This window comes from Phaethon lepturus, unplaced genomic scaffold, assembly GCF_000687285.1.
Source record: "Phaethon lepturus isolate BGI_N335 unplaced genomic scaffold, ASM68728v1 scaffold16557, whole genome shotgun sequence".
Taxonomy (NCBI): Eukaryota; Metazoa; Chordata; class Aves; order Phaethontiformes; family Phaethontidae; genus Phaethon; species Phaethon lepturus.
The window spans coordinates 1-13,104 of record NW_010552661.1 but is presented as its reverse complement, the minus strand read 5'-3'; the positions used below and the strand labels follow the sequence as shown (position 1 = coordinate 13,104).

The 13,104-nt window shown below is 39.5% G+C and overlaps 2 protein-coding genes across 2 annotated transcripts; one reads left to right on the top strand and one right to left on the bottom strand.

Moving 5' to 3' along the window:
* The first annotated feature begins 6 nt into the window (after nt 1-6).
* On the top strand, nt 7-8,429 carry DDX55 (DEAD (Asp-Glu-Ala-Asp) box polypeptide 55). The gene is made up of 14 exons (XM_010291289.1): nt 7-63; nt 443-493; nt 574-660; nt 1,254-1,345; nt 1,459-1,521; nt 2,216-2,365; nt 2,872-3,061; nt 3,673-3,755; nt 4,145-4,276; nt 5,415-5,507; nt 6,054-6,168; nt 6,891-7,059; nt 7,439-7,731; nt 8,192-8,429. Exons 1-14 carry the CDS (start codon nt 49-51, stop codon nt 8,351-8,353), a joined length of 1,695 nt encoding a protein of 564 aa, XP_010289591.1. The 5' UTR covers nt 7-48; the 3' UTR covers nt 8,354-8,429.
* Nucleotides 8,430-8,805: 376 nt separating this feature from the next.
* EIF2B1 (eukaryotic translation initiation factor 2B, subunit 1 alpha, 26kDa) lies at nt 8,806-13,100 on the bottom strand (the record flags this gene model as incomplete). The annotated part of the gene is made up of 8 exons (XM_010291290.1): nt 8,806-9,087; nt 9,529-9,654; nt 9,852-9,927; nt 11,079-11,147; nt 12,035-12,147; nt 12,621-12,737; nt 12,824-12,960; nt 13,079-13,100. Coding segments are annotated over 8 exons (816 nt in total), but the record flags the coding sequence as incomplete, so codon positions are not given.
* Nucleotides 13,101-13,104: the final 4 nt, after the last annotated feature.

Genomic DNA, 13,104 nt, shown 5'->3' with positions numbered 1-13,104 from the left:
CTGAGTCCGGGCGTGCTGCAGACGCTGCGGGAGCTCGGCTTCGCCCGCATGACCCCGGTGCAGGTGAGGGGGCGCTCCCCGCCAGCCCCAGGCCCGCGGTAGTCCCGGGGATGGGACTACGGGGCAGCGGCGCGGAGGTAGGGCCTGAGGATGGAGGGTATGGGCGCTGTCGGCAGGGCCTGGGCCGGCCCGTGCTGGTCTAGGGACGAGCTGTGCGGTCGGTGTCAGTGGGCTTGGTCACAGTCCTGAGGCCGCAGGTCAGAACAGTCACTGGGTTCTGTAGCAGCGAGGGAAGTCGCTGCCCTTGTCCTTCCCAGCACTGGCGCAGCTTGGGTAGTGTGGACAGAGAGGTTTGATGTCTCTTGTTGGGGATTTAGCCTCTGTGAGATTTACTTCCACCATCGCTAATTCAAGTGTTCGTGTGATGTTTCTCTTTTTTTAGTCTGCGACCATTCCACTGTTCATGAACAACAAAGATGTTGCTGCAGAAGCAGTGAGTTCTTTTTCTTGCTCGAGGTTTTCTTGGTTTGTCTCTGGAGCTGAGGGAGGGCTGATTTCTTTCCCTTCTCACAGGTAACAGGCAGTGGCAAAACCTTAGCATTTGTAATTCCCATCCTGGAAATTCTCCTCAGACGGGAAGAAAAATTAAAGAAAATGCAGGTAAAATTAAATTACTCAGTTCTTGAGTATATTTTTATGATCTGTCAACAAGAGGTGAGGGCTTCAGGAAAAGTGCTAATAAGGAAAGTTGCATACACATGAAGTGACTCTGTGCTCAGCGCTTTATAGCAGTAACAACAAATGGTTTAAAACTTGAAAATAAATATCAGGGTGCTTTCTTTGCACTTAGGTACAGCTGCTTATTTGACATGACCAAAACAGGTTTCTGAGCTGTTAGAAAAATGGCTTAAAATGTCAAATACAATATTGCAAACAAAAGTCTTTGAATGCTTTTTAGCATCTATTGACTGAATACATTTTAGTGTGCAGAGAACTTGTGCTGTTATTTGCTATTAAATATCATTATTAAGTACTGCTCTTTGAACAGAGGTGGTTTGCAAATTGGTATAATACCTCTTTCACAGATATTTTGTGTTATTTTTTATACTTTATTGTATTTCTAGGGAAATGTTTTATCTAAAGCTAGGATCATAAACATGGCTCATATTTGTTTAGCTTGTAAGGGAGAATTTTGCCAAATCTTTCTTCTAGTCTGTTATTTTCCATAAATTCCTTTTGTTTTTCATGTGCAGGTTGGAGCTGTAATTATCACACCAACAAGAGAATTAGCTATTCAAATTGACGAAGTGCTATCGCATTTCACAAAACACTTCCCCACGTTTAGGTGAGTGAACTTCAGGCTTGTCATTACCATGGTTCCTTTTGCTTTGGACTTCTGTCATTCGTAAACTAGTAAAACTTTAAAATGACCTAAATCTTTCTGTTTTATTCTTTTAGTCAGATTCTTTTAATTGGTGGTAGGAATCCCATGGAAGATGTTGAAAAGTTTAAAGAACACGGGTGAGCTGTTTGTCAATAATTTTTATTAATTCCTTACAGCTGTGGTTTTCTCCTTGTCCTTAGGATTTTCAAATTCGGGCTTTGGTCTTGCTGGTGCTAAAATTTGATGGTGCATGAGTGTATGTTAGGGTATATGCTGAGGAGACTGTGGATACTTTTCCTTGAGTGAGATACGCCATAATGACACGATAGGAAAGGATGACGTGAAATCGGTACAGTTACATGCTGTTTGAAGAACAGTTACAGCACGGTGAGCTGAAAACTGTCTTCACTGAATATTTCAGTTTCTTCTTTCTTGTAAATGTTGTACTAGCAGTAGGCTGTAGTGAGATTGAGACCGTGCTGGTGAATAATTTGCTGGAACTGTTTGGTGCTGATACCAATGATGAAGTTCGGAAGCCATCATATTTGCCACTGGCTTTTGCATGGAGCTACCAAGTATTTCTTCTAGCCGATAGTTGCTATCCATAGTTGCTGATCATATTCTAAACTTTATAAGTTTTTTCTCCCATCAACACAGTGTCTGAAAGGCACTGAAGTATGGATACAGTTAGAAGTGACAAAATGAAATTGTTTTATTGATGAATGTAGTCAACTTGAGCGCAGGTTTGTGCTGTGATAATTACGTTAGCAGCTCCCCCAAAGTCCTTACTTTGCAGTTAACAAAATTGCCATGTGTCTTGTTCACAAACAGTGGAAACATCATTGTAGCTACACCAGGCCGCTTGGAGGATCTATTCAGAAGAAAAGCAGATGGGCTGGATCTAGCAAGTTGTGTGAAGTCTCTTGATGTGTTGGTATTAGATGAAGCAGACAGACTTCTAGATATGGGCTTTGAAGCAAGGTAATTATTTAATTAAGGTAATTAAGTAATAAATTCTAGTAATGCTTGTGAAGTTTTAAAAGAGTTCGTATAGGATTGATATGCATGAGTGTGGCCTACAATGACCTCTAAAGTTAGATTTGTTCTGTTTTGTTCTTTTACCTCTCTTTGCCCTGTAGAATTTGCTAAGCAAATTAGCAGTTGCTAAGAGGGGAAGAGAATCAGGAAAACTGGATCCTTGACGAATACAGAGTTTACAATTTCTTTTTTTAAATGTATAATAGCCATGTTGTATTAATGCTTGATTAAATATCATTTATGCACTAGAATGGCTTAAAACACTTCAAAAAATAAACATTGATGTCCCTTTTCTCTTAAAGTTAAGACAATTAGCTCAACAGAAGATGCTATATACTTGGCACTCTGTAACAAAAGCTACTTTGTTTACAAACTCTTACTTTCAATGATTAAGCTTCTTTCTGAGGGAAGTCTTGGGACAGTTATGTTTTACGTGTGCTTACTTGCAGTTTAAACACCATTCTGGACTTTTTGCCCAAGCAGAGACGGACAGGTCTGTTCTCAGCAACTCAAACTCAAGAGGTGGAGAATCTGGTGAGAGCAGGTCTCAGGAATCCCGTCCGCATCTCAGTGAAAGAGAAGGGAGTGGCAGCAAACAACACACAGAAAACTCCAACACGCCTGGAGAACTATTATATGGTGTGAACCTCTATTATATGGTGTGAACCTCTGTGCTTTGCAATAGTTTCTTGTTCCATATCCTTTTTCCCTGGTGCCATCAGTAAGTTTGTAAATCTGGGCCAGTTAGGGTCACATTAATAGGGGAACCAGAAGTCTCAAAGACATAAAGCTCTTGCAGGTTCTCCAAACATCAGTAACCAAGCTAAGGAGAAACATCTAAATTAGCAACCCCGTTGTTTCCTGCTCTGTGAGTTTTGTTTGGCTGCCCAGGAGTTGTTGTAATCCCAAACTAGCTGCAGTGCTGTGGCTCCTTGACCTGCTTTTAGTGAATGGGTATAGGAACAGACTTTGGCAATTTCAGAGAAGTGGCTGAGGGATACTTGAGATACCACTTCAGGAGAGAGATTGTGGCTGGGATGGGAAGACTGGGAGCTTAAATATTTGTTTTTACTTGAAACAAGATACATAAGAGTAATATTCCACATGATGAACTGTGGTGCAAATGATCAGTATTAAGAAATTATGTCCATAGGCATTTGGCAGTGCCCAGTGAATGGAGGAAACGAGCAGGTCACTTCGTATCAAGTCCATTTTCTTCCCCTTTTTTTTTTTTGTTTTGCTTTACATAGATCTGCAAAGCAGATGAAAAATTCAATCAGTTGGTACATTTTCTTCGTCAGCACAAACAGGAAAAACATCTAGTCTTTTTCAGGTAATTCTGTTTGTGTTTCATTGTGAAAAGTTTGGTGTTTTATTACTTAAATTCCAAAACTGTGTCCTGTGTTGACAAGCGCACAAGTATTCTAAAAGTGATTCACTTTAATAGCTGTCTTGTAGAGTATGGTGCCTAAAAAGTGATTGGTCATTGCTTCATATCAGGATTGTGTTGAACTTTAAAAATGCATAGAAGTTTGTTTTGTTTAATAAAGTAGGGCATTATAGGTGATTATATGTTAATTGTAAGAATGATGTACATACTTTAAATAAAAATAGGGAATAGTGTATATTTTTGAAAGGTCTCAGGCCACTCTAGTTTGACTCTCTAAACTAGATGAAAAATGCAGCATAATCTTTTGCTTTTATGTCTGTCTATCACAACAGCACGTGTGCCTGTGTGGAATACTATGGGAAGGCTTTGGAATCCTTAATTAAACAAGTGAAAATAATGAGTATTCATGGGAAAATGAAACACAAGCGTAACAAGATTTTTACTGAGTTTCGGAAGCTCCCAGGGTAAGAACATATGAATAGGCTAAGTAGAAATAGTAGGGGATATGTAGTTTTGTCTGACAATCTTATTTGGCCTCTTAAGTGCAGAAGAGTGGTGGTGTGCTGAGGAGAAGGATGCTACTAGCTGCTTACAAAGCCAAGGTAGCACACGATACAAATCAGAAGCGCTGACTCCTAAGCGTGCTATTGTATCGAATGAGAGAGAAATTAATGCATTTGTAACAACACAAACTATGCTTAAGTACTCAAACTATATCACAAACAAAGTGAAAATGTGGCTGGAGCATGTCCAGCCTAATTTAGATAATCCATGTGGCAGCAGGGAAGGTGCAGAGACATGGATTTAGGACATCCTGCAGCCCAGGACCCTTTAATGTTTGCAGTGCGCTTGCTGGACGAACGCACACACTATGAAGCCCATCATTAACTGCTGCTGTCTGTGCTGCTATTTTAACTGGACACACTGTCCTGTCACATGCTACAGCCACACATTAGCCTTGCTGTATAAACATGTCGTCAATAGGGAACTGGTAGCAAAAATAACCTTCTGCTGATTGGTAACCAGATAGGAAACCCAGGATACTATTTTGTTAGTATATGAAGAAGAATATGGCAACATAATGCTGTTATTTACCTGCAGGAAAGTATTGTCAGCTTTGCAGGATGTTAGTAAAGAGACTTTTGCCCCACTAGCTGTAATTTTGTATTGCATGGAACCAGAGTTTTAGCATTTTATATTATAGGAAAAATAATTACCAACAAACTGGAAGAACAACTGTTTAAAATAGCATTTGAAAACTGTCAGTCTTTTACATCATTTATTAAAACATTTATAGTATTATGTTCTGCTGTGGTGAATGCAGTGGTAATTTAAAAATAGAATTTGTAATAGGGAATTGATTTTTTTTTCTTAGTGATATGTTGGCTGTAATATAAACGACATTACTCTGCATAATGTTGTGTAGAATTTTAGTTGGTGAAAACTGCAACTACCTTATAATATTTGGTCTCTCTTCAAAAAACAAATGTTTTAAAATGTTTTGTTCCTCGTTCTCCCATGTAGATGCAGAATACACAGCTGGGGGGAGACTGGCTCTTCTCAATTGACGGTTTAATGAAAATACGCTTTTTCTCTTCCTAGTGGCATTTTAGTTTGCACTGATGTGATGGCTCGTGGCATAGACATTCCAGAAGTACACTGGGTTTTACAGTATGACCCACCTAGCAGTGCGAGGTACAGCTTCAGATCTTAAAAACCTTTACTTTACTTGTGGTCATGTTATTGTACTGTTCAGATACAATTTGGGAACATGCAGCTGTGGAAAACACATGTAATCGCTGCTTGGAAGTTGGTCTGAGTGAACACACAAAATAATGCATGAACAAGGCAGGCTGAAACACTGCATTTTTTGTTGTAACTCCTGTGAATTGAAATGACTTTGTGTTGTATGTGCGCAAGTCAAATGCATGTTTGCCACTTATATTTAGAGGCACTCTGGTGTAAGGCTTAGTATGAGACTATCAAAGAAATAACAAGAGGTGAGATGCCTGGGTGAATGAGAACAGAGATGAGAGTGGGGAGAGCTTTTCAGGGTACATTGGTACATTGAAGGGACTGCTACATGTCTCTGGTATTTCATTTACTGATTCCTGTTGGTTTAGTTCAAAAGTATATAGTATTTCATTTTCCATTCCACAAGATTTGCCCTTTTGCTGTCTAACACTTTAAAGTCAGACTGAGCATCTCCTGCTAAGCTAGCTCTGTGTTGTGTTGTTTCAGTGCCTTTGTGCATCGGTGTGGTCGAACAGCACGGATCGGCAATGTAGGCAGTGCACTTGTATTTTTGCTTCCCATGGAAGAATCTTACATTACCTTTCTCTCAATCAACCAAAAGGTTAGTAGACTCTTATTCTACCCCAAAGCAAGAAAGGGCAAGGGGACAAGCTTACTGGTAGGAGTTTTGAAATCAGAATTTGTAGAACTTTAAGGTCTTATGCGTAGGTAATGTTTTAGCAGCAATGCACAATTAAGAAAAAGACAAGACCTTGTCTTTCAAAAAAAAAAAAAATTATTAATCACCAAGTGCAACTACCTGTTAGAACATGATTGCTCCCAGTGTTATCTACTGACTTTGTAATAGGAACATGTGATGCATCAAGTAAGGGAAGGCTTTTAATTTCTGAGGGTATGTAGACTGAAAGGCAGTGCTAGCTTACACTCCTACCCCCAACCCTGCCACCACCAGTTTATATGCTATACCCTCTGTGCTGTTTATTTTGAACTCTGATAATTTCCTGTGCCTGATCCTGCATTTGTGGGATTACTTGTATAAGTTCTGTAGAGGCCTGCTAATGAGAATTCATGCCTTATCAAGCTATGATGAAGATGTCACCTCTCCTGAGCTGCAGTGTGCAAACTCTTCTGGGCTAGGACAACAGTGTGTGAGGCTGAATGGTGAACTAGTGTGTTGAAATGACCAAGTAGTAGCAGGAAAGTGGCTCAAAGCTCACTCAAGATAAACTGGGGAAGAAGTGTGTGTTTGAAGTTTCATATTGCATTTTAAATTGTTGAGCTGAACCTTTCCTTTTGGTTTTCTGTTTCTTTTCTGGTTTTCAGTGTCCTATGCAGGAAATGAAACCACAGACAAATGTGTTAGATCTTCTTCCAAAACTGAAGTCTATGGCCCTAGCTGACAGGGCAGTGTTTGAGAAAGGGATGAAAGCATTTGTGTCTTATGTCCAGGCCTATGCCAAGCATGAATGTAATCTGATCTTCCGAATAAAAGGTAATTCCCAGCAGGAATCTGGTATCTTTTACCGTTCTTTTCAGAAGACAGTATTTGGTTTGGCAAAAAAACTAGCATTACTGTCCACAAGCTTCAACTACTGTTTCCTGATCTCAGAGTTACTTTCTGCAGCATCAGATTCTGACAAAACTCCTCTTTTTTTTCAAGCAACATGTTTCTCATTGTTTTTCAAGAGAAAATGTTTAATTATCAAGTTTGACCAAACCTGAGATAAGCATAAATAAAGTCACTTAGTATTGTTACTAGTATTAAGTATAGAATGCAAACAATACAGTAAGATATTGTTTTCTGTGACTTGCAAAGTGAAATTTTCTTTTTATCCAGCAGGAAGCTGACTTTATAATCTTTATTTTAACAGATCTGGATTTTGCTAGCCTTGCCAAAGGTTTTGCATTGTTAAAAATGCCAAAGATGCCTGAACTAAGAGGAAAATGTTTTCCAGACTTTACTCCAGTCACTGTTGATACAGACTCCATTTCATTTAAGGATAAAAATAGAGAAAAACAGAGACAAAAGCAATTAGAACAACAAAGAAAAGAAAGACAGGAAAATGGAGGGAAAAAGAAATTTATAAAGAACAAAGCCTGGTCAAAGCAGAAAGCCAAGAGGGAGAAGAAAAAGAAAGTAACAGCTAAAAGGAAGCATGAAGAGGTAAACTGCCTGTTTTATTAACTGCATGTGATTACTGTAGCTTAGGTACATACCTTCAAATGGCAGAGCGCCATGGGATTTTAGTCTGATGGAATTAATGACTAAGTTTAACTTTGTAATTTTTTTTAAGCTTTGCCTGTCAAGGTCTTAAAGAAGCTTTTTAAAGCCAAACACTAAAACAACTTCTCAGTACTCCAATGCTGCCAGCACAGATTGTGATTTCTCAGAGGTGCAGTAGTATGGCATGATGATGGATAGTACTTGACCCGCACCCCCCTCCTTTGCTTTTTCCAGTTCTCAAAAAGTATTGGAGAGTTAATTTCCTAGGTAGAAATGGAGTATTATTTCCTGCTTGGAAAATCCTGGCAAAATCCAAGTTGTAAACTTCTATTGTGGTCAGCTGTATAGAATGAAAGCCTTTTGGTGGTGTTTATTTTGTTATTTTTCCAACTGTCAACAGGGCTCTGATATTGAAGATGAGGATATGGAAGAGCTGCTGAATGACACAAGACTCTTGAAAAGATTAAAAAAAGGAAAAATTAGTGAAGAAGAGTTTGAGAAGAGACTAACAGGCAGCCAGAGTAGACTCAAAGCAGAAGCTGTTGCTGACTTAGGAGTCTGAAGGTTGACAGTTATTCTAACCACACTTTTACATTAAAATACTGCCTATTTCAATAAAACTGTATTTTTGTAACAAATAATGATGCAGAGAACAGAATTGATCTAAACCCTTCGTAAAGAGACCTGGCATCCGTAAAGACATACAAACAAGCCCGCAGTTAAGAACAAAGCTAAAAGCACTGCTCATAAGGTATGGCAGAAGCTGCAGATTTCCATTAGCAGCCTTGTGCATTTTTTCATTTTGTTTTTTTTCAGATACATACCACATATCAGTAAGTAACAGCATACCCCTGAATGAGTTTGAATACACCATAAGGTATTTTATTTTACAGTATCAAAATACTCCACCCATCTTTAAAATAATTTATTTTCGGTCTTTAGAAGCTGTAGTAACTTTTGGATTTTTTTTAACAGTGGTCCACCCACATGTAATGTTTTGCTTTAAAAAGGCTGATAATTACATTAACCCTTATAATGTCGTCTCCTTACTATGTCCATGTAACTTGTATCATCTTCCAAGTTCTTTCAACTGTGATAGCCATTGAAGAAGATGATACATCCTGTATCTCAAGTCCTCTGTTACAGATACAGTTTAATAAGTTCATCACTGACAGCTGATGGAGTTAACACACCAAGGTCTGTAAACAGTAATGTAATTAGTGATGGTGATGTGTAGTCAATCCAGGGATGCTCCTCTGTTAGATTCTGACTTGTTTTCAGAGTGTCTGCTTTGTACTAGAAAGAAACAGAGACCATTAGTTATACAACTGCAAGTTAAAAACTCTTTTGGGCAAGAGCAGTACTATACTTTTGAACAGATGTTTGTGGTAAAACTGAAGGAAATCGGTTGCTTTAAAATGAGGCATAGGCTGGTGCCACCTTGGTCTCAGTTGTTTTATCTTATGTATAAATACACTTCAGAACTACAGATTGTACTGATTTGACTGGAACACAGGAGCAGCTGAGGCAAGAAACAAAGGAACCGCTTTAGGAACTAAATGTTAGTATTACAACAAATTATGGCTGTTTGACATGTGACTAACATGGAGAAACTCCATATTACATAAAGTAAGCTATAGCAAAGCAAAGGTAAACAGAGACATGCTTAGATGAAAATTATTCAGACATGTATGTGTGCCTCTTAACTGGCTAAGAAGTAATTTGAATTTCTCTTACCTTAAACCGATCTGGGACATCCTGTTGATTTAGAGGGAAAAGTCTTACAAACTTGAAACTTTCTGCTACCACATAAAATGGTTTATTCTGAGCTTTGGCACACACAGCAATTTGATTCGTGCCAATCTGTAGAGATAGATGGAAAACAACATGCAGACAATGCTAGCGTGACATAATATGGCCCAGTTTCCAACAATAAATAGACATTTATTGGATAACGTCCAAATAGAAAAATTTTTCATAAAGCCTTGAATTCTTCACAGAAACCAAACTTCAAAAGTCTAGAGTTTACAGAATGATGTAATAAACTCACTACCTATTACCTTGTTAATAATGCCTCCGCTTTCAACTACACCTTCAGCACCAACTAACACCAGGTCCACTTTCTCCATAATGTAGCTGTTCAAAGGGGGAAAAAAATCCAAGTCTTACTGGGTAATATGACAAATGACTCACTGAATATAACAGAAATTAGGTAATTCAAACAGTCTTTCACTTTTCTGAACTAGCTTCAACTACCTATGTAAGTCCATGTGCTGTTACACATCCTTGGAGTGAGCTTTCATCTGCTTCCTGGGCAGGAATATTCAGTGACCATATGTGCTTAGCCATACCTGACCTTGGCAATTGTGTAAATGCTGGAAGAAGTTGAAATCCGACTAGGAATGATACTCAGTTACAGTAACAGGGGCACCTGTGATCAGGTACTGACTACACAAATGAAGTGTAACTGCACCGTGATAACCTTGGCCAAATACATAGGATGCTCATCATGCAATCCCCCATTCTTTACATCCCTCCAGTGCATTCTGTTAATTGAAAATACAGATCTAAAAAGAAAGCCATCACCTAGGTGATTTGAATAGATTTAATGTGTTAAACAGAACTTGTAGGCTTGTCCAGTTCAAGCCATTATCTTCCCTAGATTAGAGGTGCCTTGGTAAGCAGAGTATGTATTCTCTTGGAGGCAGTCTCTTGGGAGTTTTGCACTTATGCAAGAGTTGACATTCAGATTTATTATAGTTCTTTTCTCATGTTTTGGACTTAAGCAGTGGTAATTTAGCAAATAGCTTAAGAAACCCCAAAATGATAACAAATACACAAATTAGGAAAAAAGTAGCCTTTTTTGCATAGCACTTCAGGTTGTTTTTTTTACAGATATCCCCAAGTTCTACACTTAGGCCTGACTCACTTTTTCATTGATAGCTTAAGAAACCCCAAAATGATAACAAATACACAAATTAGGAAAAAAGTAGCCTTTTTTGCATAGCAATTCAGGTTGGTTGTTGTTTTTTTTTTACAGATATCCTCAAGTTCTACACTTAGGCCTGACTCACTTTTCATTGTAATATACAAACATCAAACACTTGTTTTGTAGCAGGCATGTTCTCCTAGTCGTGCACCTAAAGGTGTAACTTGTTTAGCGTGTTTGATGACTATGACAAACTAATAACCTCTGTAGTTAGAACAAGCTTCTAGGAAACTGACATATAACACCGTCAAAATAAAATTGTGATGAAAAAATATTAAAATTTAAGGATCAGACTTACCCAACAGCAGCATCCAGAATCACAGTCACGGGAATGTTCAGTTTCCTCAACGCTTTTGCCATTTTTTGCCTATAAAAACCCCCATGTTTGAAGCTTAAAACTCTTTTCTTTAAAGACAATGCTAGAAAGATATTGTCTGAAAGACTGAAAACCATGAATGCCCATGTTCCCTTGCCTGTAGTCTTGGTTTATGATGTACCCTCTAGCAGAAAGTAAGTTATTGTATAGAAATGGAAACAGATTACAACAAACCTAACAAAAGTCAAGTCAGTCAGGAATTACAGCTACAGAAAGATGAGTCAGTGAACTATTATTACGATGACAGATTACCTAAAAGGTCTCAACTTTTCCATCAACAGGGTGTAAGATACGAGTAATAAAGAATGGGGAACATTGCTGGACGTTATTTCAGTAAAGCTGGAAAGTTGTATATACTTCACCTGGCTGAACATCCTTGATTAGTGAAAGACTTGTTAGCAACATGTATTACCCAGTATGCAGGATTTACTACTTCACTTATACAACAGTGTATGGTCTGAAGAGGGAAAGCTTGCTCTCTTGCTCTCAATAATATACTTTATTTGGCATCTTCAAACAACATTGTTAGCTAAATGGTTTACTTTGCTATGCTTAAGATAATACTGATTATTTTAGCCTACTTTTGAAGCAGACAACTAGAAATCGGCTGTCTCCCCCGTAGGTTGCCTAGCACTGACTGAAAGTTTGTAAACCTTTGAGGAAAACCGAAATAACACTGTAATTAGAGTATATAATATGGGAGATTACTTGCCAATATTTTTTTTTACTTGTCCAGAATAATATTATGTTATTAGTGATGGTTACCATTTAAAAGGCTCTAAACAAGCCTAGCAGCTTTTCTTAAGGCATGACAGATTTTACACTAGCTGTAACTTACCCTGTTAACCAAGATAAAACACAAATTAATGAGTACTTACCCTGCTTGATCTGGCTGTGATTCGGTAACATAAACACTGAATCGCTTCTTTGACTCAACAGCTGCTTCTAACACTCTGAGGACCACCCTTGAGTAGGCATGTGTCAATATTCGCTGTCAGAAAGAAATAATCAGATGTTACTTTTTGCTGAGCTTTGGGCAACCTTTACCCTGTTAATTGTGTCATGGCTTTTGTCTATCAATGTTAAATAATAATGTACACTGCTTGTATTCTACATGTTGTAGGACAGCAAACCACTCTGTGAGCTGGGCTTTATGCGGCCAGCCCCGATGTGGCCAAGGGGTGATGATCTAGTACTTTAAATGCAAACTTGAGGCTGTGACTCCTCAGCACCTCTTAGAAGTACATCGTAAGTTAAATTTGGATTGCATAGAAACTGAACTAGGTGGCAGAGATGGGTCCTAACAGAGCGATGGGTGATGTCATGCCCGTGTACTTGCAGAAGCCATCATCAGACAAGGCTGTTGTGAATGTTAATAAAAGTCACTCCCTCCCCCTTCTGTTTTTCCATTACTGCAAGCAGCAGGGCAACAGAACAATAGTGACCCTGCCTCGGCCTACTTACCGCACCATCTCTGATGAAAGGATGACACAGTTTGGCGATTTTGTTCCTCGAGAGAGAGACTTTCCTGAGGAATATCTCCCCACGCTCGATCATGATTTCTTTGCACTTGGAGTAGTCCTGGAAAACACAGCGATGTTTGCTGTGAGGCTGGAGGGTTCCCCAGCAGGCACCACGGCTGAGCTGCGGGGGCCTGCCATTCTTACCGAGTACTCCAGAGAGGTGAGGCTGATGAAGCGCAGGAAGAGTTCCCCACCGGAGGAGACGGCCACCGAAGAGTCCACCCGAGACAGAGTGTCGATGGCGGCCAGCAGGCTGCTCCTCAGGCCCTGGATGGTTTCCCCTGGGGAGAGGCAGAGGTGCATGGTCAGGGCCTCACCCACACGGCCTCGCCGTGGGGAGACCCGCGGCAGAGGGAGGGCCCCGTCCCGCCCGGGGCTGAGGGGGGGCCCCGGGCCCACCTCGGTCCCGCTTGAGGAAGCCCAGC